The sequence below is a fragment of the Melanotaenia boesemani genome, chromosome 5, assembly GCF_017639745.1.
Source record: "Melanotaenia boesemani isolate fMelBoe1 chromosome 5, fMelBoe1.pri, whole genome shotgun sequence".
Classification (NCBI taxonomy): Eukaryota; Metazoa; Chordata; class Actinopteri; order Atheriniformes; family Melanotaeniidae; genus Melanotaenia; species Melanotaenia boesemani.
Window position 1 is genome coordinate 26,628,119 of NC_055686.1, and position 24,729 is coordinate 26,652,847.

The following is a 24,729-nucleotide window of genomic DNA, read 5'->3' on the forward strand; positions in this document are numbered from 1 at the left end:
CCCCTCAAAGCGCTTTACACTACATATCACATTCACCAATTCACACACACATTCACACCTCGATAGGCACATCAGGAGGCAACGTGGGGTTAAGTGTCTGGCCCAAGGACACTTCCACATGTAGTCAGTGGAAGACTGGAATCGATCCACTAACCATCTGTTTGGAAGACATTTCAATGGACATTTACTGGAGAATAAATGCCAACACAATATTTTAACAACATATTTTTGGGAGACTTTTCCAGTAATAACTAATAATAATATTTTCTGCAAATATAAATAAATGTGAGTGAAGTCTGACTATTTGACTTTTATTATGCTGGTTTTTCAAAACAAACCAAAAAATTCATGTGGCAGAGATTAAAACTGCAATACTGTTATTTATTTATTAACCTCAATTGTTTGTTCTGTCTGTAGTTCTTCGAGCTGCAGCAGCAAAGCAAAGACAATCATTGTATGAAACTACTGTATGTAACTCTGTTATCAAATATCAGACATGTTCAGTATCTTCTGTGTTTATGATGCAACATTTCATTTATCCTCTTTATTTAAGCTCAAGCTGCTCATTTCACATCTTTTAGGCACTTGGTAACATATTAGTTAGTTACACTTTAATGCAGCGTTTCTCAATCCATGCCCTGCATGTTTTAGAGGTTACTCTATGTCAACACACCTGCATGATATGAATGGATCGTTAACAGGATTTAAAGAACTTACAAAGCTTATTAATCTGAATGTGTGTGTTGGAGTAGAAACATGGCAGACATGAGCCATGAGGACCTGGATTGAGAAACACTGCTTTAATGTATGCAGATATGTGAATGCAGCAGAACTGGAAATATGCATCATTATTTAATTTGATATGATCAATCCTCCATTTATATTAATTTCACCTGGTTAGAGGTCATGTTTCTTTCTTAAAATGTATTGTTCTATGTTTATCTATATTTATGATCATTTTATTCTTATATAAAATTAGTTTTAGCAGAAAAAACTGTTTTTATTTACTTTTTTCGTGTGTGCTGGTGTGTAATATTTTTGTAAAATGTGCAAATAAAAAATGAAGCACACAGTTTTTTAAAGATTAAGATACATTATGAATTCAGATCACTTTGGTTTTTTAAAATGTTGGAGCTTTAATAAGTTCCTATTTTTTAATATTAATTAACTAAATTGTTTCCATGTGTTTATTTCTTAATTTGTGTTAGTATTAGTTGCCATGGTGATAAATCCTAGTAACAGTGAACCAGCATCCTGATGTAAATATCTGAGCTGATCTTGAAGTTTCATCATTAAATCACGAACACACCAGTTCTACTCTGTAGTTGTACAGGCCCACAGTAAGGACCAAAACTTTTCTTATGTTCTCTAACAAAACCTTCAAACTGAAGGAAGATGTACTTGTATTTTTACATGTCGGTGGATGAACTCACATTTAGTCGTCTCAGGGAAAATAAAAACCATCATCTGACTGAGGTAATGAGCATATTGCAAAAGAAAAGAGTTTCATGTTGCAGTCAGGAAACAGTGACAGACAGAAGCTCTTTAGACATCCACAATGTCACATCATGAATCATCATTTTACACATTTACTGACTTATTTATTTTTTACATTGTGATTTGTGTTTTTCTGTATTTTGTGCATGTGGTTGTTATGATGTTGTTTAAGATATACTATCTATATGAGATCACGTAGAAACCTTTAAATAAGAATCCAACATGTTTCAGGATCAGCAGGACAGGAAGTGTAGACACACACTAAACCATGCTGTGTTTAAAGTAAGGAAGCTTTGTGTTAAAGCAAGTTAACAAAGAGAGAAGTTAGAAAAATCCCACATTTATTATTTACACTACTCATGTTTTAACTTTGGTTTCTCTGCTGGTCTTGACTTCTCTCATGGTTTACTTTCATTTTTCTGTCTTTGTAAAAGGAATTTGTCAGAAGTGTGAGGATTAGTTGAGAGGATGGGACTCATTTTATTCTGTGTGCTGGATTTATTCTGTAAATATGACATGAGGACTTCTTCTGTTTAAATCATGGATATTAAGGAAACTGGATCAGATGAAATTAGGTATCAGTCATTTTCACCAGTGTCTGAGAATCTGAATGAAGAATTTGGGTGTTTTGTAGATGGGATTTTGTAATTTAAGTTAAATATCTGAGTTAGAATTTATGTTTTTTACCATTATATGTGTTTATGTTGTACTTTAAACAACTCTGGTTGCAAATGTTGATCCTTTGTTCATTTCTGTTGTTTCTACCTGGATTGCAGGGCTGTATACACTCCTCTGCACTGGACACACTCAAGGTGACACACTTTAGTTTTTCAGTTATTTTCTTTGTAAATGAATCTCAGCCTGTTGCCTCACTGTTAGACACAAGCTGACTTTTTTGTGGATTATCAGATAATTTCATTGTATATATCTACACAGTGTGTCGGCTGGCAAAGTTTACGCAGGTGTTAAACATTTGTTGTTGTTTTCTAGGAGCTGTTCTGACCATTGATCCTAACTGGTTGACTTTTTATACTGGAGAGTCTGTTACCTTCATATGTGACATGAAGGAAGGAACAAACACTGACTGGGAATACAGAATCCTCAAGGATGGTCAGGAATCCGTTACCTACAACTCACATCCACTCTACGAATTAACACTTTTACATATACGTTATAAAGGTGAATACCGGTGCTGTGGTCTTCTGAAGACTTCACATGATTCAAAGTGCAGTAATAAGATCTTTTTAAATGTTCGGGGTAAGTCCTCTGTTCTTTCAACATGACTAATTTTACTGTGACTAACATTTTTTAAGCTGTACATATGCACATCTTTCTTTACATGAACTTTAAATGTAAGTGTATTTATACATTTTGTTAGGAAATCATGAAACTTGAGGACCAAACATAATTTAAAAATGTTTTTTAAAGAAAGTGGCACGTTTCTGTTGTGTTTAGTTGATTCATGTAAACTGAATCAGAAAAACATTGTTAATATTTTCTGTTTTATGTTTTTGCAAATTGTGTTTTTGGACGATACAACAGATAAACCCAGAGCAGAAGTGACAGCAGGAACAACAACCATATCAGTAGGAGGCAGCGTGACACTGAGCTGCTCTGTGGACAACTCTGCTGGATGGAAATACCAGTGGTTCAGAAGAACCTCACACACTTCTGAATATCGCCTTAAAACAAATGATGAACAAAACAGAACCATCAGTGTGTCACAGGGAGGAATCTACAGGTGTAGAGGAGAGAGAGGAGATCCAGCCTATTACTCTGATATGAGTAATGATGCCAGTATTAATATAATCTGTGAGTAATTATTTTATATAAAAACAAATTATTTTATATGAAAGTTACATGTAATATTTTCTGATGACATTTCTGTTTGTGTTTTTCTGTTCATATCTATGGAAACAGTTTCCAACCAGGTTGTTGTAACACGACAACCTGACTGGCCTCAGATTTTCAGTGGAGAGAAAATCACTCTGACATGTGAGATCCAGGGAGGAGAAACCACTGAGTGGATGTGTGTATGGAGACATCTTGGGTCAATTATACCGCAGATTTCCAGTAAACAGTTTACTTTCACTGTTTCTGAGCTCAGCAGTGGAGACTACCAGTGTCAGTGTGAACGCAGAGATGACTCATATTCTTCAACAAAGTGGAGTGAAGCCATCAGACTGTCAGTATCAGGTCAGTCATGTTTGCTGTGTGTTCTGTCCAGATTAACAAGCAGACTGTCACATAGAAAAGAAACAAAGGACCTCAATTTGGCACAAGACTGTCGATAACCTGCAGGGAAGGAGAGACTGGAGAGAGTTTAAGTAAAGCTGAGCATAGGTGAGGATAGGGAGCAATCAGGGAAGCCCAGGTGGAACAAATGAACCTGATTAAGGAAGCAATCACTAGAGACCTGGAAGAAACATGAACCATGACAATTAAATAATTACTACAATCCGTATGAGCAGCCAGCACTTCTGTCCAAACAGCAGTAAATCTTCTTTGTAGACAATCTCTCTGATTCCTGAAATAATGAATCATCAGGTGAATATGTAACCTTCTTCTTCAGCACAGCTTCATGCTGCAATATTAATTAACATAAATCATATCAGCACCTCCTCAGTAGAAATAAAATCACAAGAACTGTCTTATAACTTAACACACACGCAAAATTCTCCATTTTAAATCAGTTATTTTTATATTTTCTTTGTTCCACTACATGCCATGAGTTAACGGTAAATTATCAGATTAAATGCTATCAAATATATTTCCAACACATCAAACAAACAGCAGTAAATGAGACAAAAGTGTCTGAAGTGATGAAAGAAAGGAAACTTTGTCCAGACTAAAATCCCACAAAGACAAAACATAGATGAAGTTCTATGAAAACCCAATGAGCCGACACCAACAAAGCTACTGACGGCCACCTCAGATAAATATGAACTTTAGTGGCTGCAGCTGACTTGGACACGATTGTAGATACAAAGTTTACTTCTTCACTTTTTAACCCGCTGGTACCAGACGTCCCGTAGACGGGACATGACAATAAATATTTATTTTACTCTGATGTATCTTGATCAGGAGATTTGGAAAAATTGTCTTTCAGGCAAAAACGTCTCTGGACGCTGACTTGAATAATAAAAAGAAGTTTATTACAAAAGTTCAGACATCAAAACAGATTTCTGCAGCAAAATCTGGAGGTCCCAAAGCCAGAACGAAGACCTAAAGACCTAATGTGTCCTTCTGTCTTATATAGGGTTTAAACAAAGAAAATTCCTCAGTCCTGTGTCCTCCAATCATAGAGTTTGCCTATAGGATGCTCATTTGCATGGAATGCATGTTCTTGTGTCAATCCAGTCTGTGGGACAGAGAACCCCATATGGTAAAGACTTTAAGTGTGTACCATACAAATGCTATGCTTAGATACCTCAACTCAGTCTATCTTCCAAGTAGCTTCACATGTTATACGCCACTGGAAAGCTGAGAGTCTTGAGATCTGAACGATGTAAACCTTTCCAGGCTACAATCATAACTCTAGATTCAGCTAACACTTGTTTCAGAGTAGTCGCAAACACAGTTTATCTATGAAGCCATGCTGTGCTCCAGTAGCAGATGATGCTGCAACAAAAACGCTCCTGTTTCACCAGCAAGGCTCCAGTAAAAGTCGTCCAGTAAAATAGTTGGTCCACAACCAGTTTTATCTATAAAACCCTGTTTTAGGTAAAAATTGCAGGATTTATTTGATAAAGCTGGAACCGATTAGGAAGCTGTTTTATTTTTTTTACTTAAATGTGAATCTGATCTTTAAAAGTTTTTTGTTTTTGTCCAACATCAGTTTCAGCTGAATGTGACCTGGAATCAGATTCAGTTTGTCTACATTTAGATTTTATTAGGGCTCTCAAATGATTAAAATTTTTAATCAGATTAATCACAGCTTTCAAATTAATCATGATTAATCACCATTTGTGACTAAATCTGAAATTTACCCATTTTTACTGTATTGTAACAACAGAATGAACCGATGCTACAAATATTTACTGTTAACTGACCTTCACTTGGGTAAACATCAGATGTCCAAAGGTCAGTAAATGCAGCATGTGATGTTCTTCTAGATGTTGTTCTAAACCATCTCTACCATGTTGTAGATAATAATTCAGAATTCATATATCATCATCTCACCAACCGTCTCCATGGTGATAAATTCTGTAATAAAAGCAGCAGATGTGACGACTGAAGTTAAACAGCCAACATTGATGAAGAAACTCTGATAAAACTGATGATCTGGATAAAAACACATTTTTCCTTTTATCATTGAAGTGTGAGTGTTTGTGCAGCAGCATCACCCAAAGTAAACACCTGCTGATAAAATACATCACTGGCTGTTTGTTTTTCAAATTAATTCTTTACTTTTTTACATTACATGATGACTTTAGTTCTAATGATCAGTTCAATATTTCATAAAATTTAGACCTAAAAAAAACAGGTCCCATTTGTGTCCATTTTCCTGGTTAGTGCTCCTGCCTGGCCCCCCATCAGAACTTTTCTAGACCCGCACCTACTTAACTGAAGTATAAACCCTGTCTACCACCAGCAAACTACTGTGTTAGAGAAGGTCCTTCCAACAACAATACTTTTGGGGTAAATATGTGCTGGTGTGAACCATGAAGCGCTTGTTCCTCCTTCTCAGCTGAACCATAAACAAACACAACAGCGACCCTCGACCCTGGTGTGGACCAGACTTGGGGTTCGCTGTCCTGTGGTCCGCCTGGGATGTGCCCCACTGGGCATGGTGGGAGGTGTGATGTAACTGTGTGACAGAGAGGGCTTATGGGTACAGCGTAGGGGAGGGTGTGAGTGAGGGGTTATATGGGGTGGAGAGTGAGGGGGGGTCGATGGTGCCCTGGTTCCCGGTGTGTGGCTGGAACATTGGGGTGGGTGCTGGCCCATGCTGGGTGGTTGTCTGGGGGGGCCTGGTTCTCCTAGGCATGGTGCGGGCCCTCTACCTTTGGGGGGTGGGGGCTGCCTCTGGGCTCCTGGGACCCTGGACCCTTCGCTCGGGTCGCCCTGGATCGTCCCTGGTGGGGCCAGCGACTGCTGATCTTGGCCCACTGGGGCAACCAGACTATTATTCTGCTTTCTAGGATGCTGGACAGCACAGGTTAAAAAAAGTAAAAAATAAAAAAGAGAGATGATGGATGTATGGGGCTTGTCACACATTCATTAATTGCATTAAAATATTAACACAATTAATTAACTAAATTAGTTACCACTGTTAACGCGTTAATTTTGACAGCCCTATTTTTTATTTAATTTACAGACTTTTAAGCAGATGGTTAATTACAGCAACAAGAAGCTGCTGCAGCTAATGGGGATCCAAATAAAACAATAAACAATAAACGCCGGTCACAACTTCTTTGAGTTCTTACCCTCAGGACATCTCCACAGGTCACACAGAGCACGGACTAGTAGACTAAAAGAAACTTTCCTTTTTTGAGGTGGGTCCTTCTGGACCAAACATACCTCTACATGTGGGCTGTTGCATGATAAAGTTTGGGAACACCTTTTAAAGACTGACAGTCTCCTGTCTGTGTAAGTTGAGTCAACTTTTTCATTTTCTGTTAGTAGAATCACATCAGGTGAAGCTGCTGTTGACCACTTCTTGTTTTTACTGTTGCAGCAAATATTGATTTTAACGTATTATATTTATGGTAAACTGGCATTTTAATTATTTACAGACAAAATGACACAATCATGTAGTTCCAGATTAACATAAAATCATATTATCATATGAATAATAGAGTCCTGCTGTGAACTTTGTATTGAGTCTTTTAATGAGAGCAGAAGAGAGAAAAGTTATGGACTGGTGGCTGATAGTTGTCTGTAAATGTCGGTTTTTATACAGTATTAAGCTTTGGTGATTACTCAGCCTGTGTGTGTGTGTGTGTGTGTGTGTGTGTGAGAGAGTGTGTGTGCATGCAAGCATATGTGTGTAGTATATGAATTAGGGAGGCCTGTGTTTATTCTCAAGTCCATCCATACAGCCACCCGGCTGATCTCTTCCATCCTTCGTTTCCACGTCCCACCATCATAACAGAGAAATGATGGATGTATGGGGCTTGTCATGTCATGCATGTGTTAATGGGTTAACGATTTTAATGCAGTTAATTACATAAATTAATTAAGTCATTTAACACATTATTTTTGACAGCCCTAATTATTATATCTTGTTAAATCAGCTCCATGTATATCTTACCTGATACCTAACAGTGTTTCTTTAGGACAGAGTTGGATCTCATGAGAACAATTAAATTTATTCTATTATTCTATTACTCTTATAATTTTAATCCTTGGTGGAGCAAAAACCCAAAATCAAACATTTCAATATCCAAATGAAGGAGAACAAACTTTTTGACATTTGAGTAATTTCTTGTAGATTTAAATATATTTTTGTTCCTTGTATGAGCAGAAAAAACTACTCAAATATAAGAACTTATAAATATAAGAATTGTGCACTTATGCCCAAGGTGATATTGCTCAATCAAATCGTGATCTTGTATATAAACGAAATGACTTACAAAAACTACAAAAAACAAAAAACTAAATAAATGATATACACTGCCTCTAGCACTACATGACAGCACCTGGACTCACAGCAGCTTAATACCACTTAATTATGACATCCCATCTTGTTTGAATTCTTACCTGTGCTGTTCTTATTCTCAAATGTAAGCTACTTTGGAAAAAAGCGTCTGCTAAATGACTGTAGAATAGAATAGAATAGAATAGAATAGAATAGAATAAATTTTGTTCTCCTTGGACAATGAGATGAGCTCCTTTATTTGCATTTTAACTGAACAGTTTATCTGAACAAATGTAGATGTTTTAAATACATATAAAAATTTAAATATAAAATTGATAACATTAGTAGAGAAATGTTATTCAGAGTTAAGAGTCAACAAGATCCAACATGTTTTCATTCAGATAAAATCTCTCTTCAACAGATAAACCCCGGCCTGTCCTCTCTGTGTCTCCATCATGGCTGAGTCCTGGATCCTCAGTAACTCTGAGATGTCAGATTAAACCTCCGTCTGCAGGATGGAGGTTCTACTGGTATAAAGCTGTTCCTGATCTGTCACACCAGTATATCTCTTACAGCTATGAGCTGCTGCCTGGTAGCCCCAACGGGACTGCTGGTAGTTCCACCATTGTTCATGGACAAACACACACAGCAGGATATGTGTGTAGAGCTGAAAGAGTGGACCGTGTTTATTCCACTGATCACAGTCAACCCACATTTGTCTGGTCTGAAGGTCAGTTTGAATGTCTGTTTATTGCTTTCTGTCTCCATTAACCCTGACCTTGCCTACTGGTATCTGTGGTTCTGCACTTTTAAGGTTTTACAATCATCCGTTCATGCTTATTCCAAACATCTTATCCACTAATAGCATTTAATACTTTCACTCTGAAGTATTTATCAAAATATAAATTTACTTTCAGTGTTTTTTAAACTTATTGCAGAGTATTTTTTCACAAAGTTTGAACTTTCATCATGTTTGTTTTTCAGATGTTCATCCAGCAGCGTCTCTCACAGTGAATCCTGACAGAGTTCAACACTTCACATCTGACTCTGTTTCACTGAACTGTGGAGGAAACTCTGCTGAGTGGAGAGTGATGAGGTTTACAGAAACACATCATCTGTCACGCTGCTCCTCCTGGGGGAGAATGACTGGATCCTCATGTAACATGAACATGAACTGGTACCACAGTGGAGTTTACTGGTGTGAGTCTGGATCAGGAGAGTTCAGCAACACAGTCAACATCACTGTACAGAGTATGTTATGATGCTTTGTTTTCATTTTAAGTATCACTTATCATTAATGTCATTTCCATATAGAAATGGATTTTCAGTGTTTGTCTCGTGATGACATCCTATGATTTTGTGTTTATTATTGCTAGATTAATTCCTTCTGTGTTCAGCAGATTAAATATAAATCCATTCTTTAAATAAACTACTCTCTCTTCCATCACCACAAAGCAGCATCAAACTCTTGACTGTAGGTTTTACTTCATTCACTTCATCTCTTCACAAAACTATAGAACAATAAATATTTCTTCTTCATTCATGCCTGCTGCTGTCAGGCTTTACAATACTTCCACCACCACCTGCCCTGGACAGACCACACTCAGAACTAGACTGAACCACTGCCACACCATGTCTAGATCTGTGTAAACATGTATGTGTGTATATATGTATATACAGGACATGTGTATGTTTTTAAATACACATGAACGGATGTCTGTGTTTAATGATAAAGAGTTTTTTTACTTCTCTATAAATCAGCTTTTTCTGAATCTCTCTACCAGCTGATCTCTGACTGAACTTAATATCCACTGACTTTTCTTTACAGATGATGATGATGGCGTCATCCTGGTGAGCCCCGTCCATCCTGTGACTGAGGGAGCTTCTGTCAGTCTGAGCTGCAGACTGAGAGAACAAAACACACTTTCCAGTGTTTCTTTCTATCACAATGACAAACTTCTCCAACATGATGGCAGAGAGGAGCTGAACATCTCTGCAGTGTCACAGTCAGACGAAGGTTTCTACAAGTGTCAACATGCAGGAAAGACGTCACAACAGAGCTGGATGTCAGTTACAGGTGAGCAGGATTAAATTATCATACATTTTACTTTGTAAATCATTTTTCTGCTCAAAGCAGGAGAAACAAAAAGTTTGTTGATGAGTTTTTATGTGTTGATCACATTTATTTTTCTGGAAACACTGAGAGAATTATGTTCTAAACCCTTCATATAAATAACATTATTACTTTCTGTTGTGTTTCCAGCTGTGTCCAGACCTGAAAGCTCTTCATTTCCTGTGCTGTTGATGGTTGGATCAGTTATTGGAATCATATTATTGATTTTCCTGCTCTTGTTGTGTCTCTGCAAACGGTCCAAGGGTGAGACCTTTTTTACTCTTTAATAAACCAAATATTCAGAGTTATTCTGATGTTATACAACAAACCAGCAGTAGAACAAAATGACCTACAAAGTCCTTTAACAACTAATGTCTTTTTCACAGATTTATGCTGCATCAGGTCTGTACATCATTCTTTCATTTAACCCCGTCTCCAACATAAATCCTCATTATTTAACTTTTCTGTGTTAAACATTGTGTATTTATGATGTTTTAGGTGGATCCAGTCACAGAGCAGCAGTCAGAGCTCCAGTTCACATCCTGGAGTCAACCAGAATGAAACTAACCAGTACAGCTCTCCTCTCCACGGTCAGGACTTACACTTTTTATTTTACTAACTTTTTATTAACCTTTAAAATCGATGATCTGATTAGAATAAGAATAAACAAATAAATAAAAATTAAAAAGTTCCAGAAAACAATATTTTTATAGAATATTCCATGTTTGTTCCAATCATGGAATAACCATTATCTTCTCTTTATTCTCTTTTATTTCCAGTAGATGATGTTTGTCTCTATGAGTCGATCAAACCCACTGAAAGGAAATAAAATGTAAAAATGATGTGATTTCAGAAAACTTGTAACAAGTGACTGATGTGGAATTATGAAATGTTTCAGATGCAGATGAATCCAGAGATGTCACATACTCTCTTATTGAACTGAAACATTTTGGGAAAAAGAGTGAGTTACACCAACACACACACTGTTTAAAGGAGGAAAAACAGCTCTGAAGGTTTTGAGCTTCGTGTGTTTTAGTGGATGAATGTGAGTGTGTTAACAGGGAGGCATCATGAACCAGAGGAGAGTTGTGTTTACTCTGAAGTGAAGACAGGAACTGCAGGTACAGTCAGTCAATCAATATTATTTCTTATACTTTCTTATTACACATGTGTATACACACCTATAACACAGTAACGCTGCTCCATGTAACGTCAACATTAGAGATTTTTTCCTTTTGTTGTTCTTGTTCTAAGTTTTTCTGTTTTCTTTTTCTGCTACTGTTGTTTTGCGCTTCATCATCTACACAGTTTCTCTGTAAATACTGTCAGTCATTTGCATTAAACAATAATAATAATAATGAAGGTTTAGCATTATTGCTGCATGTCTGCTAACATGTATCTGGTTTTAGAGTCCACTCCAGTGTACGCTGAAATCAACCATGAGAATAAAAGAAAAGGCAAGAGAAAAAACAAAAGTACGTAAACTCTATGCATTTACCTGCATTTCTTATTTTCCCAGAAGTTTATTTTGGGTCATTCACAGCATGTAATTCATCAAATAATCTTAAAATTGTACCTCTTAAAAAACCTCCTCATTTGACATGTTGCATGTATTAACTAACAGTCTGCAGGTAACTGGTGAAGGACAATAAAACATTTTATAGATTATTATTCCTTTTATATAAAGAAATTATATTAAGTCTATTTTAAGTCCTAAAGATGATTTTACAGGCAAATATGTGACTCAGATAATCTCCGTTCACAGGAAAGTGGAGTCCTGCAGCAGGTGATGCAGCAGTTTATTCTGAGGTCGGATTAGGAGCAGCTCTGGATAACAATGCTGCCATGTAGGCTGCATGCTGTGCTGCTTTATTCAGGAAAACACAAGACTGAAGAAAACTCAGTAACATGCAGACGTCTTAGATAACCTCATTTGTTCTTCTTCTGTGGTTCTTAGTCTGTGAAGAGAAGCGAAGCAGCAAAGAGAGTCATTGTATGAAACTGCTGTTTGTAACTCTGTTATCCAAATATCAGACATGTTCAGTAGCTTCTGTTTTTATGATGCAACATTTTATTTATCCTCTTTATTTAAGCTCAAAGCTCAAGCTGCTCATTGTTTATCATTTAGGCACTTAGTTACATTTTAATGTGTAAATGGAGCAAAACATAAAAATAAAATATACTTTGTTATATCTGCATTGTAGCTTTAATTTTTTTAAATATATTTTTTGACAAATTACATGAAATTATATGATTCCATACATTTTTTTTAACCTGGATGAAGTTTAAATGTTTTAATATATTTTTTCATGATTATTTTTTATGATAAATTCAAACTTTGTTTAGCAGAAAAATGTAAATTGTTTTTATGAACTTTTTATGTGTGTGTTGTTTTGTTTCGTATTTGCAAAATATAATAATAAAAACCAAAAATGAATAATTTGTTCTTTTATTTAAAAGATTAAGATACATGATGAGTTCAGATCACTGAGGATTTTAAAGTGTTGCAGCTTTAATAACTTTATTTTATTTATTATATTCTAAAATTATATTGTAAAAGTAGCTGAGGACACGCCGTCGTTAGCCTTCTTGATGGTGGTGAGACAGCACACGGGCAGGTTGTGGATGATTTTGTGAGCTGGTGTGAAAACTCCTTCCTCCATATAAATGTGTCCAAAACCAAAGATATGGTTATTGATTTTAGAAAGTCTCCGTCAAACCCCCCGTCTACTTTTATTAAAGCAGCTGCCATCGAGGAGGTAGACAGTTATAAATATTTGTGTTCTTGACAATAAATTATGTTCTGAGTCTCACATTGACATCACCTCAAAAATGTTTTATAAGAGGTTATTCTTTATAAGAAAGATGAGGTCTTTTAATGTTTGCACTAAAATGTTCTCTTTTTTATAAAAGTGTAATTGAATGGGTTTTATCTTTTTCTATCATTGCTTGGTTCAGGAGCCTTAGTTTGGCAAATAAAAACCGTTTGGGTCGTTTAGTGAAAGCTGCTGGTAAAGTTTCTGGATCCCAGCAGGAGGGCCTTTTGGCCATTTTTAACAAAAACATGGTGAGGAAAGCTCGTTCTATATTAAACTGCCCGAACCACCCTCTCCAGAATGAGTTTATTTTATTACCTTCGGGCCTCTTTTGGGAGGACAAAGAGACCTAAAGTGTCATTTGTCCCTCCTGCTGTTCATCTACTTAACAGTAATGGCCTAAAGTGACAGAGTTCTTCTATTTGTTTTTAGCTGTGATTGTATTTAACTTATTTTAAGCTCATTCATTATTTTGATGTGTGTGAATCTCTTTGTTGACATATGTCATTGGTTCTGATTTTGTTTTTTTGATGTTTTGATGTGATGTCTGTCCTGTGTGTGTGTGTTCTGGCTGCAAAATCAATTTCCCTCTGGGGACAATAAAGGATTTGAATTGAATTTGAATTGAATTGAATTATTTCTAATAATGAATTATTTTACTGTATTTGTTCTATGACAGTCACATGTCACATATCACACTCCCACCTCTGACTTTTTAATCATTTGTTCTAATTAAGTTCAACATGTGAAGTTTCACGTGTTCAGAATGTTGCTTTGTTTTCTTTTTCCTGCAGTTTAACTCTTCTCACCAAAGATCAGACATTTTTAGTTTTGTGGTACTTCAGATGATCTCAGTGTAAATGGTTTAGATGCCATATGTTTATTTTAAAACTCAGACTGAAGCATTACCATTTAAAAAGGTTCAACTAGTCAAGTTTCATCAGGTTTTATTGTGTGTGAAGAACACCCTCGATGAGATTATATGATGAGTTAAAAACTTAAATGTGACATGTGGCTTTTGTTTTAGATGTCAGTATGCTGTATGCAGGGGCGGCATGTCTCAATGGGTAGAGTGGTCGTCCTGTAACCTAAGGGTTGCCAGTTCGATGCCGGCCCAGAGCGCTCATGTCGAGGTGTCCCTGAGCAAGACACCGAACCCCTACTTGCTCCTGATGGGTAGTGGTTAGCGCCCTGCATGGCAGCTTCTGCCATCAGTGTGTGAATGTGTGTGTGAATGGGTGAATGTGATGTATATGTAAAGCGCTTTGGATAAAAGCGCTATATAAGTACAGACCATTTATGTATGCACAGGTGCACAGGAAAAACAAAGGCACGGAAAGTCTCCGCCCACCTGCTGCTGTTAATTTTCCAGATTTCTTACTGTGCAGATTTTCTATTTATTGCCAAGGATTCTCAAAATTAAGTTGTTAACAATACTTTTACTTTTACTTTACATCACCTTTACTGCAGAAAAGGGTGAGATGCATTACGAGTGTTTTTTGCTGAAAATATTATTTGTTCAAATGTACTAGCATGCCACTGCTGAGGTTATGTCAGCCTGTAATTGCTGAAAGTTACATCTTTTGCATTTCTTTAAATATTGAGAAGATGATGAAAATAGCAGAGGAGCCATGCTGTCCCTCTTTTCCTTTCGTTTACATGGATGCAAATCAACACACTGCACTGGTAAGATTACGTCACTTATTTAACAACATACAGTACATTCTAACTCAGTCTGCTTTAAATATAACGTGAGGTTCTTATAGGTTTGCTTAGGTTTGCCATTTCAAAACAGAACCTGAATTTAAGAAGTCATACCATTTTTATATAATGTCACCAACAATTTAAGAATTTACAACATACACAAAGAAATAATTTACTGCAACCTGCATGTCTCCTATAACAATATCAGCAACTTTATCAACAAGTCTAGTAGCAACACTTTCTGTCAAGGTGCTCACACTTTGCTTCATTCTTCTTTTCAGACCTCAGCACATGAACGTGTTTACTCCAGGCATCATTTCAGCACTCCAGGGGGCCAGTTGCTCATAAAATATGTTGCATTTCTTTGCATAGCGATGTGTGGAGGTGGTGGCTTATGTTATTAAAGTTAACATCTGATGTTGTTAAAGGCACCGTTGGAGATGTGGCGTGAAAGCTGTCGCATGAGGAGCTGAAGGTCATTTTTAGAGTCTACCAAGATTAGCTTTTGAAAAAATTAGAAAACAGAATGTTGTTATTTGCTTATGCCATTGCTACTTGTATGGATTAAATAAATTTTGACTGTGATATCATGCTTGTTGAAACCATCTTTCAGGGGTCACTGCAACATTAAAAAGTGAAGAGTCCACGTATCTCCATATAATATAGCTTCCAACTCAGGAAGTAAAGACGTCATTAGTTTCTCTGCGTTTATATCATCTAAACATAAGTTCACATATCATTCGGGGTTCATATGGAATCCTGTATTGGAAGCAAGTCAGGTATATAACTGTCGGAAAGTCTATTATGTTTCTAGCTATTTTATTGTGAAGCTTGCATGTTACTGGCGTTACTTCCTTTTCCGGTGTGTATCCTTACTGAGACTGACACCGCAAGCTACAACACGGTCACCCGCCGCGTGCGTACATGAATAAGAAGTAAGGTTTAACACATATTATTATGCTAATATTGTCCAGAATGTGTGTAAGCATTGTATCAGCGAAATGTCTACTTAATTTGTCGTTTATTTAGTTTGTGTTTCTAGCCGCATTGTATGCAATCCATTCCCTACGAAGCAATGTAGTGTAATTTGCTGCCGCGGTTCATGCGTCCTCCACGTGTTGAGAGCCTGCAGTGCAATTGCGGGCTGCACCCACTAGATGGAGCCAGAGACCGCTAAATTGGTCTAACCCCGCCAACTTGTGTTATTGATCCTTTGACTGGATTATGGTTAATTCGTGGTTCAGCTGAGATATTGGGGCTAAGTTACAATATTACCAGTCAGAATATGTATAGTATTTATTATTTGCTATGCAAGTTCGTACAATTGTTCAGTAATATTAATATTATTTGTACTTTGTTTCTTTCACAGACCACACACACACACGCGCCTAACACACACGTTTACTGCACTCATCCACCCACAAATAAACACAGACATCCTGTTACCCAACTACAATAAAGAAGTTGAAGGAGCTGTCTTCTCTGTGCCCTTCTCTCTGACCGGAGCTCTGTCGAAAGGGAATTATCAACCCAGCAACATACACATCCACTTCAGAGTGTCCCACTCTATCACAATAACACACTTGCAGGTATCAGCAGCTAATCTAAGCTTTGTAATGCATTTAGCCTTGTGTCCATAACGAAGACAACAACACTATTACAATGTCCTCAAAAAGTAACTTTTGTACACATTTTTATTCATGTGACAGGGCTGTACAGTGTGACATGTATATTGTAAGATGAATGACAATCAGTCTGAAATGAAATGAATGAATGTAACAATAGTTACATGAATATAATGTGGGGTATGACAGGTTTATAGAGATTAGCAGGCTTGGGTAATGAGGCATTTTATGAAGCACTGTAGGTGGGTTTGTCAGCTTCACAAAATACAGTGAAATGTGCATATTTTAAACATCAACTTCTTTTGCTCAGCAGAGCACAGATTTAATAAACAAGTGTATTTTGACTTACACAAAGTCACAAGAGTAACACACAACCTTGTAAATATATATTACATGGAAATGCAAGAACTCAAAATATTTATTTTCGATTTAAACCGACTTTTTAGGAACCCTGCAGGTCTGTCTTGAGTGACAGCTGTAGGCTGGGGGTGATGCTTGGTCTTTGTAGGGGCTCTCAAAGGTTTACATGGCTGACAAACATCATATGTTGACCTCTTCATCACTTTCATATTCTTTACTCTTTCCAGTGCCTACAGAGGTGCTATGTAATTGACACAAAAATACATTAGTTATCAAATTAATTTACATAAGGTGCTCTGGTGCATTAGCAAAGTTAAGTAAAGTAGAATGTGTGTCATTCCACAGATTGTTGGTTTAACAAAGACATTTAATCATACTTAAAGAGAGGTGACAAAAAACTTGGGAGCTGTTTTTGGCTCTGGAGTCCTAAGCTATTTTGGTGTAGGTTACTGAGGAGGCCTAAGAATGTGAAACAGCCAGTATCTCAGTCACACTGAACCCATGATCATGAAGAGAGATGTACAGTTGGTACAGAAAAACACGAAGACCAATTCTCAAACAGTTCTATACAGAGTGCCCTGCTATCCTGAATGGATGGAGTTCTCGGTGGCATCTTGTTTCAACAAGACTGATTCCAGCAAGGAGGTGGTAGAGTCACACCTAACAATCCTGAAGGTATCAAAACGGCTTCTACAAAATGTGCAGAGACCCTCCCTAATCATCTCTTGTTATAAATCTAAGGAAAAGAACTTTTCCTTCATCAATAAAAAAAATCTTGCAAGACAGCAGTAGTAAATTATATGTTATGAGTAAATGGTGTTTAATATAATACAATCTGTTATCAGCAAACATATTTTTAAAAGCACAATTTATCATTTTAAAAAAGGGTAAAAATCTGCACTCATTAGTTTACATAGTACAATAGTGGAGTGTGTGACTTTTATGGGAATCTCACAAATAATATTAACGATGATACAAAACCTTTGATTTCATCCTTTGGTAATAGTTAAGAGAAGTTATTTATTATCAGACGGTGTCTGCTTTTGCAACTTACCACATGTAAGAACTTTTCTTTTGAACACATTTTAATGGCGATGAAGACTTAATGAGCTAATAAGTTTTGCATTATTTGCACTATTTGCATTTAATTCAGCAAAAATACAAGAACGTCCAGAAGTCTGCAGAGCCATTGTGTGACAACCTTATTGTTTTTAGCTCTTTATGGATTAAATTGAACTTCTATCTACTGGGGGAGGGCTACAACCCCTGCTTTCACATCATGGCAGAATCTGCTAATTACTTCTCTTCAGCCAGGACCTCAGACAGAACTTACAAGAAAGATTTTATCCATTTGTTAACAGCAATAAATTGTAAAATACATTGTGCTCCTGAGTCTTTTCTGGCTGAACCAATATTACCATCCACTAAGAGGATATTATTGTTGTCACGGTTTTGGGCTGAGGTTGGGATTTCCCAGCCGCCTTGAAGGCATCTTTCCTCTGGCTCTGATTGCTTTACCCTGATTACTAATGCTCTCCACCTGTGTTGCTCCCTACATAAGCAGAAGTCTCTCTGCTGCTCACTGCCAGATTGTCAGAGTTGTCTCCTACACATTTCCAGCCCTTCTCTACCACAATCAAAAACAGAAAGTAAAGTTGTATGTTGGGTAACATGGAAGACTGCTGCGTTTTGGTAAGGTTTTGGTTGCGTCAAAATTGCTAAAATATGTCAAATTAGAGAGGGCTGTCTGAGTTTGAATCATAAATTCGTAGAGGGACTTATTTTAAGCAGCTCACAAAGTCTGGGAAAAGCTGCATTGGATGTTCACCTAAATGTTAACATGATCATTGATAGGTGTGAATGTGCATGAGTATGCGTGTGCCGTTTTAGCCACATGAAACACATAATATGCCGTTTTTTAAAGCTTCTGTAAACACCCAAAAATACGACGTTCTTGGTGGCCACACAGCCTTTTGTGGCGTTCAATGAATGCATGTAAAAAGTTCCATTTTGTCGCACTTTAACATGTGTTAAAGACAGTGATTTGTGCAAGTACAACGCACGTAAAAATCAGTGTTTTTTTTGTTATAATTATCCCAGTCCCCTTTTTGACCTGCCACTGAAAATGAACCGTGATCATCCAATCAGTAAAGACTAAGACCAGTTCATCACCGATTTCCTTTGCTGTAGAATTGGATGCATTGTTCCAAGGCAAGACTAATTTATTTGTATAGTATATTTCATGCACAAGACAATTCAAGGTTCTTTACATAAAACATTACAGTAGGGTGCAGAAAGCAATGGAAGTTCATTAAAAAAAAAAAAAAAAAAAAGATTAAAAGAACTGCAATTAATGAAATAAAAACAGAAAGAAGATGCTGAAATCAAATAGATCAAATGCAAGAAATAAAGTTCTAGTGTGGGGAAAGACAATATTAATGATTCCAGCTTAAAAGAACCTGATGCAGATTTTGACTTCTAAATAAAAACTAGTGAAATGCAGCAGAGAACAGGTATGTCTTTCGTCACCACGCTGTGTGTGTCTCTTTGTGTTTGCAGGATGGCGTCCATTAGAACCCGGCCACTTTGAGGTGCACCATATGCCCGGGGCACACTTGTGCTCAGGCAGGCCATCCCTGCAACCTTATGTTTATTTGGGATTCCACTACTTTGACCCCAAATGAAGTGTTTTTATGAGCCTCCACCTCACCAACAAGCACCTCAACTTCAGTCTGAATAAAATGACATTTTCTTGTCTTCTCTGTTGTCACGATTAAGCTTAAAAAGCCACAGCTCAGATGGTCTGTTCACAGTCCCTTAATAGAAGACGATGGCTTTATTCTATTCCTTGACTTTTATAAAGCCTCCGATTCCATTGAACACCCCTTTATTTCTCTGTGTCTGGAATATTTTGGCTTTGGAAATAAATTTTGCGCTATTATAAATTCTCTCTATGATAATACAAACAGCTCAGTTTCATTACCAGTTACAACAACAAGATTCGCTATACAACGTGGGGTCAAACAAGGTTGCCCTATTTCCCCATATAATTGCCACAGAAATGCTCTCTATTTTTATAAAAAAAAATCAGATATTGCTCCTTTAAATGTTTTGGGGACACCGGTTTTCATTAGTCAGCTCACCGATGACACCACCAGCTTTATGAAACACCTATCTGAAACTCCCAAAATAATACAAGCAATTAACATTTTTTCTGACGCCTCTGGACTCAAACTCAACTTAAATAAATGTGAGTTAATGTGAGATCATATAACATTCCTATAAAATCTGTTATCAAATACTTAGGAGTACATATAACTAAAAACCTGGTTAAAAGAGAAAATATGAATATTTGTTCAGAACCTTTCTGTCAAATTGTCTCAGTTTCATCAACAAGTTTTTTATATTGGAAACTTTTGTACAATAGAAATGTGACGTTCATGAACGAATCGATTCTTGTGAACGACTCTTTTAAATGAACGATGGGAACTGATTCACAGCTGTGAGCCGTTCATTTGTGAGCCATTCTTTTTATATACAAAATTTTGACACTGCCATCATCAAATCAAATCAAACTTTATTTATAAAGCACTTTTCATGTCATAGACAACACAAAGTTCTTTACATGATTAAAAACATAAGAATAAAAACACTGAATAAATAAATGAATAAATAAGTAAATAAATAGTGCAGTTGAGTAAAATGAAAATAAAATAAATAACATTTGTGACATTATAGAAGTCTGATGTCCAACACGCTCCATTCATGTGAAGCATCTATGGGCAGAGAGTATTATTCAGAAACAAATACTGTGAGTTCTATTCAAAACATTTACTAGAATTTGAATGTATATTTTTCCTATAATTTTTTAATCTTGTATAGTAGCTTTTATATAGGTGTACATATTTTGATTGTTTGTTATTCTTATATATTGTGAAATTTTGTAAGATATTGTAAGAACGAGCCAGTCTTTTGAATGGCTCTTTGAAAGGAACGGCTCCTCAAGATCTGGCTTCAAAGAGCCATAAATCCCATCTCTATTGTACAATCATAATTTCACCCTGCACAACATCCCAATTTGAAACAATAGATACATTAAAATAAGAAATAAATCATTGTATAATAAGGAGTGGATGGATAAAGGTATTTGGTCTATAATTCACTTGGTTGATGATAGGTGGTGTGTGATTACATACGGAAATTTTTGTCTTAAATATGATCTGGTTGTTAATCGTAACTCCTTTGTTGCCATAATGAAAGCCATTCCTATTCCTACTTTAAACTTAATACAAGGGATCATCTCTAACTCAACTTGCATCTCTTCTCAACTCCCACGTCTACTAGTGGGAAGTTGTGAAGTTGCAAGCACTAAAATTTCAAATAAAACAATGAGAAGAATATTTGACATTACCCTTCCGCAACTGCATCAAACAAATTTTCTCTAAATAAATTATATACGCTCTATGTTCTAAATATTTAAAATTCCTTATAAATCCAAAAGCTAAAGAAATCCATCTTAAAATTTTAAACGGTGTGTATCCATCCGGTGATTTATTACAGCAAAGATTTGGTCTGGAAACAAATAATTGTGCATTTTGTGATAATTATGAAACCTCTGCTTACTTATTTTATCACTGTACCTTCTCTGAAGCTCTCTGGGCTGATATTCATGACTGGCTGCACACAAAAATTCAACTCCAGCCCTTTTCTCAAACAGACATTATCTATGGTGTTGTTATGGATAATAATGATTTTGACCTTTTGGTAAACAATGTGCTAATTCTTGGTAAATATTATATACACAAAGGTAGATACATGAAGGTGAAACCCAGATTCTACATTTTTCATAATGAGCTCAGGGTTTCAGTTAATTAGTTTATTGGTTTATGGTGTGAGTGTGTGTGTGTAGTAGTAGCAGAAACCAGAAATCTTCCAGGTGATGCTCACCTGCAAAGAAACGGTAGATTTAAGTGGTTTGGCTAAACATGTACTAAACAGTGCTCTGTTTTAAATATAAAGTAAATGTACTAAAGAGTTGTTTAATATTTGTACTTACCTCTAGCTGTTTCTGTCTCCCAGGAGTGGTGCGTGGACAATAGATGTCCCCAGGTGTTCAGGTGCCTTTTGTTGTTTCTGGGGGGAGGGAACTCAAGGTGGAACATAGGTTAAGGGGGAGTTTGTGGGGAATAATTTTCTATAGTTTAGTTAATCATTGGTTGGATTATTTAGTAGGATTTTTGAGTAGTTTGGGTTTATGGAAAACACATGGAAATGGTACGATCCAAATAAGCTTGTCTTCTATATAAGCAGTCAGTCGTGGTCATTCTGGTTGGTTGGTGTAGGTAAAAATGTCGACAATAAAGAAATCTAATGTCACTTCCAGTAGTTTTTTCTCCTATGTGCTTTTCCCCATGAAGGTTGCCTCTGAGACTGTGCACTGAAGATGACATAAGCCCTTCTTATTTTTTTATTAATTTTTTTTTATTCTTTTATCTATGTAGATATGTTTTTATGTATGTATTCATATGTACATAATTATGTACATGTATACATATATTTAAGAGCGATATGCTCCACTGTTGCTTTGTTTCTTCTTTCTATGCATCTGCTCCTCAAATGTTCTGCAAAAAGAAGTTGTATACCATGTTGTTTGGATATAACTTTTGTTGAAATACAAATAAATTTTTAAAAAAAAGATTCTTTACAGGAACCTGTACTGAAGATGTCTTCTCTTCAACCAGCGAAGCCCTCCCCAACAGCCTCCCATTGTCACTCTTCTACTGTCGATGCAGAGGAACCGGAACTGCAGCCCTGACGCTGATATGACATTTACCAGAGACGTCGATATACTCAGAGTTGCAACACTCTTATTGACTCCCGTGTACAAAAAATGGCAGCACATTTCTGGGTTACTGTAGACGTTCAATAGTTCCAAACACCAGATCAGACTGCATTCATCACCAATGCATTCCATTCATTTTCAGAGGTAAGTCGATGCAATATCAGTCTTATAAGTCACAAAAATGCATGTACATTCTTTCTGAAGTCATGCATTAAAATAATTATGTCTGTTCAATGTGATAAGTTTTTGTTTAAAGGTGTTTTGCCTTTTTATGTTATAGATATTGGCCTTTTACCCCATTGTCTCCCAGCACTTTTGTTTAGTTCGAATAAGTGTGGTCACGGTCTTATTTTATTTATTTAATTGTACTGGTCAAGTGCATTATTATTTATAGATTTGTAGAATTTGATGTTCAGTATGAGTTAGGTTAGTGGAAACGTATTAAAAAATGTATAAAAAGGTATTGTTCTGTCACCTCTGTAGACATAATGTACCATAAATTATTTGTTCAGGAGCAGTAGGCAGGAACAGACATCCATCAATTTGTCACTTTTCCTTTCCCCATGGTTTATTTTTATCATTTCATTATGCACACTGAAACTGATTTATTTACTGTTTCGCCTAGGTCAGGTGAGTTTTTAGTGAAACCGAGTTGTTACTCAGTGAGACATTTTGTTTTACATTCAAAGCAAAGCAAGTTATTTGTACAGCACAATTTAACTACATGGTGATTCAAAGGGCTTTAGAAGGACATTAAAAACATAAGAATATATGAAGCATAATTTAAAATAAAAACATGACAAACAGGAAAGAACATAAACTAAACATGATCAAGTTAAAAAAAAAAAACAGCTTAAGAGAGACAGTGCAGATTTGGACTTTTAAATACAAACTATTGAAATGCAGCTGAGAGACACAGTCGTGTCTGAAGGGGATCTTCGGTGTTGTATGCATTGTGTCTTTGACTTGAAGTACTGTCCATACTGCTGGGACATTGCATGCTACTACACGGCTGGCTTTAATAATTAGATGAAAGTAAGCTGTAACAACCTAATCATTTAACCTTACAAAAGTCAATTGTGAGGACGGTGAGCAGTAAGAAATACAGAAGCTAATGAGAACCATCATGTCTGATCTTTAATAAATGCTAGTTTGTTTGTTCAGATGAATATTTCCCTCCAAAAATGTATGAAATTATTGTTCTGGTTACACTTATTTAATCTATTGTCAAACATGACTTGATCATCACTTAAATCAACATTAACATAATAATGCATTCAGTGACAAACATGTATGTGCAGCAATAATATGTTTATTTAGTTTTCACCCTCAGTAATCCGATCGCTGCTGTCTGTTCTGTAGTAGAGTAAAACAGGGCAGGGTTTGTGTGGAACTATTAGAGGCTCCATGACCCACGTGACCGCTCTTACAGCAAAGTAAACGGATGTCGTAATTCCTAGTATATCGAGGGCTCTGACATATACATGCTCGTCTCTGTGCTGTAGGCTAAGGCAAGCCAAAAGTGCCAAAATTCGCCCCTCTATTGGCGCGTTTGGAATGAAACAATGCCGTCTTGTAGGGAAAAACGGTGTTAAAAGCTCCGTTTATGTCGTGTAAAATAAACCTTTTGTTTGTATTACATTTAATTCAGCCCCTATTTTGTACAGCCACTAAAATTGAACAGTGATCATCCAATCACTAAAGAATAAGAGTAGACCAGTCCAGTTCATCACTGATCTTTGTTGAAGGATTGTCTGCATTGTTTCAATAAGTCTCTTGTCTGCTTGTGTGCTTACATTGTGACAGCCTGATCGTCTGCCATGTCATATGTTTGTCTCTGATTAAACACACCTGCTTCACTGCTCCACCCTGCCTGAAATCAGCCAGTAGAATTTTCTTTTTGCCTTGAGAGGCTGGACCAAAAAGTTATAAAAATGGGACAGCATTTACCTGAAGGGGAGGAGTCGGACAGTCGGAGAGAGAGAGAGAACGGTGGCAGGTGTGATCGAGGGCGGACGAGTTCAGCACGGGAGGAGCGGTTGGAGGCTTGCTCTTGGGCAGCGCGACAGACAACGGACTCGCCGGATGGAGTTGGTCTTTATTCTTCCTGGATGCTGGAGTGGAGGACCGGTGTCGTGAGTCCCAGTCTGGTGTTGTCCTTTTCCCTTTCTGCTTGCTTGTGTGTTGCC

General features: G+C 36.7%; 2 protein-coding genes across 12 annotated transcripts in view; one reads left to right on the top strand and one right to left on the bottom strand.

Annotated features, from left to right (window-relative positions):
- LOC121639986 (Fc receptor-like protein 5) overlaps window positions 1-24,729 on the bottom strand; it is a 907,115-nt gene that overhangs the window by 86,667 nt on the left and 795,719 nt on the right. The gene's annotated exons all lie outside the window — the stretch shown is intronic.
- LOC121640009 (Fc receptor-like protein 5) overlaps window positions 1-24,729 on the top strand; it is an 88,481-nt gene that overhangs the window by 8,119 nt on the left and 55,633 nt on the right. For 2 of the 11 annotated variants that reach the window (XM_041985665.1, XM_041985664.1), the window contains exons 2-5: window positions 2,274-2,309; window positions 2,488-2,754; window positions 3,040-3,309; window positions 3,418-3,693. In XM_041985665.1, the coding sequence (XP_041841599.1) occupies window positions 2,274-2,309; window positions 2,488-2,754; window positions 3,040-3,309; window positions 3,418-3,693 (849 nt within the window). Of the gene's footprint in view, window positions 1-2,273; window positions 2,310-2,487; window positions 2,755-3,039; window positions 3,310-3,417; window positions 3,694-10,343; window positions 10,458-10,579; window positions 10,596-10,691; window positions 10,784-10,972; window positions 11,181-11,254; window positions 11,315-11,602; window positions 11,669-11,958; window positions 12,352-14,994; window positions 15,153-24,729 lie in introns of those variants that run through there. The other 9 variants (XM_041985666.1, XM_041985667.1, XR_006010300.1 and 6 more) reach the window with 9 other exon arrangements.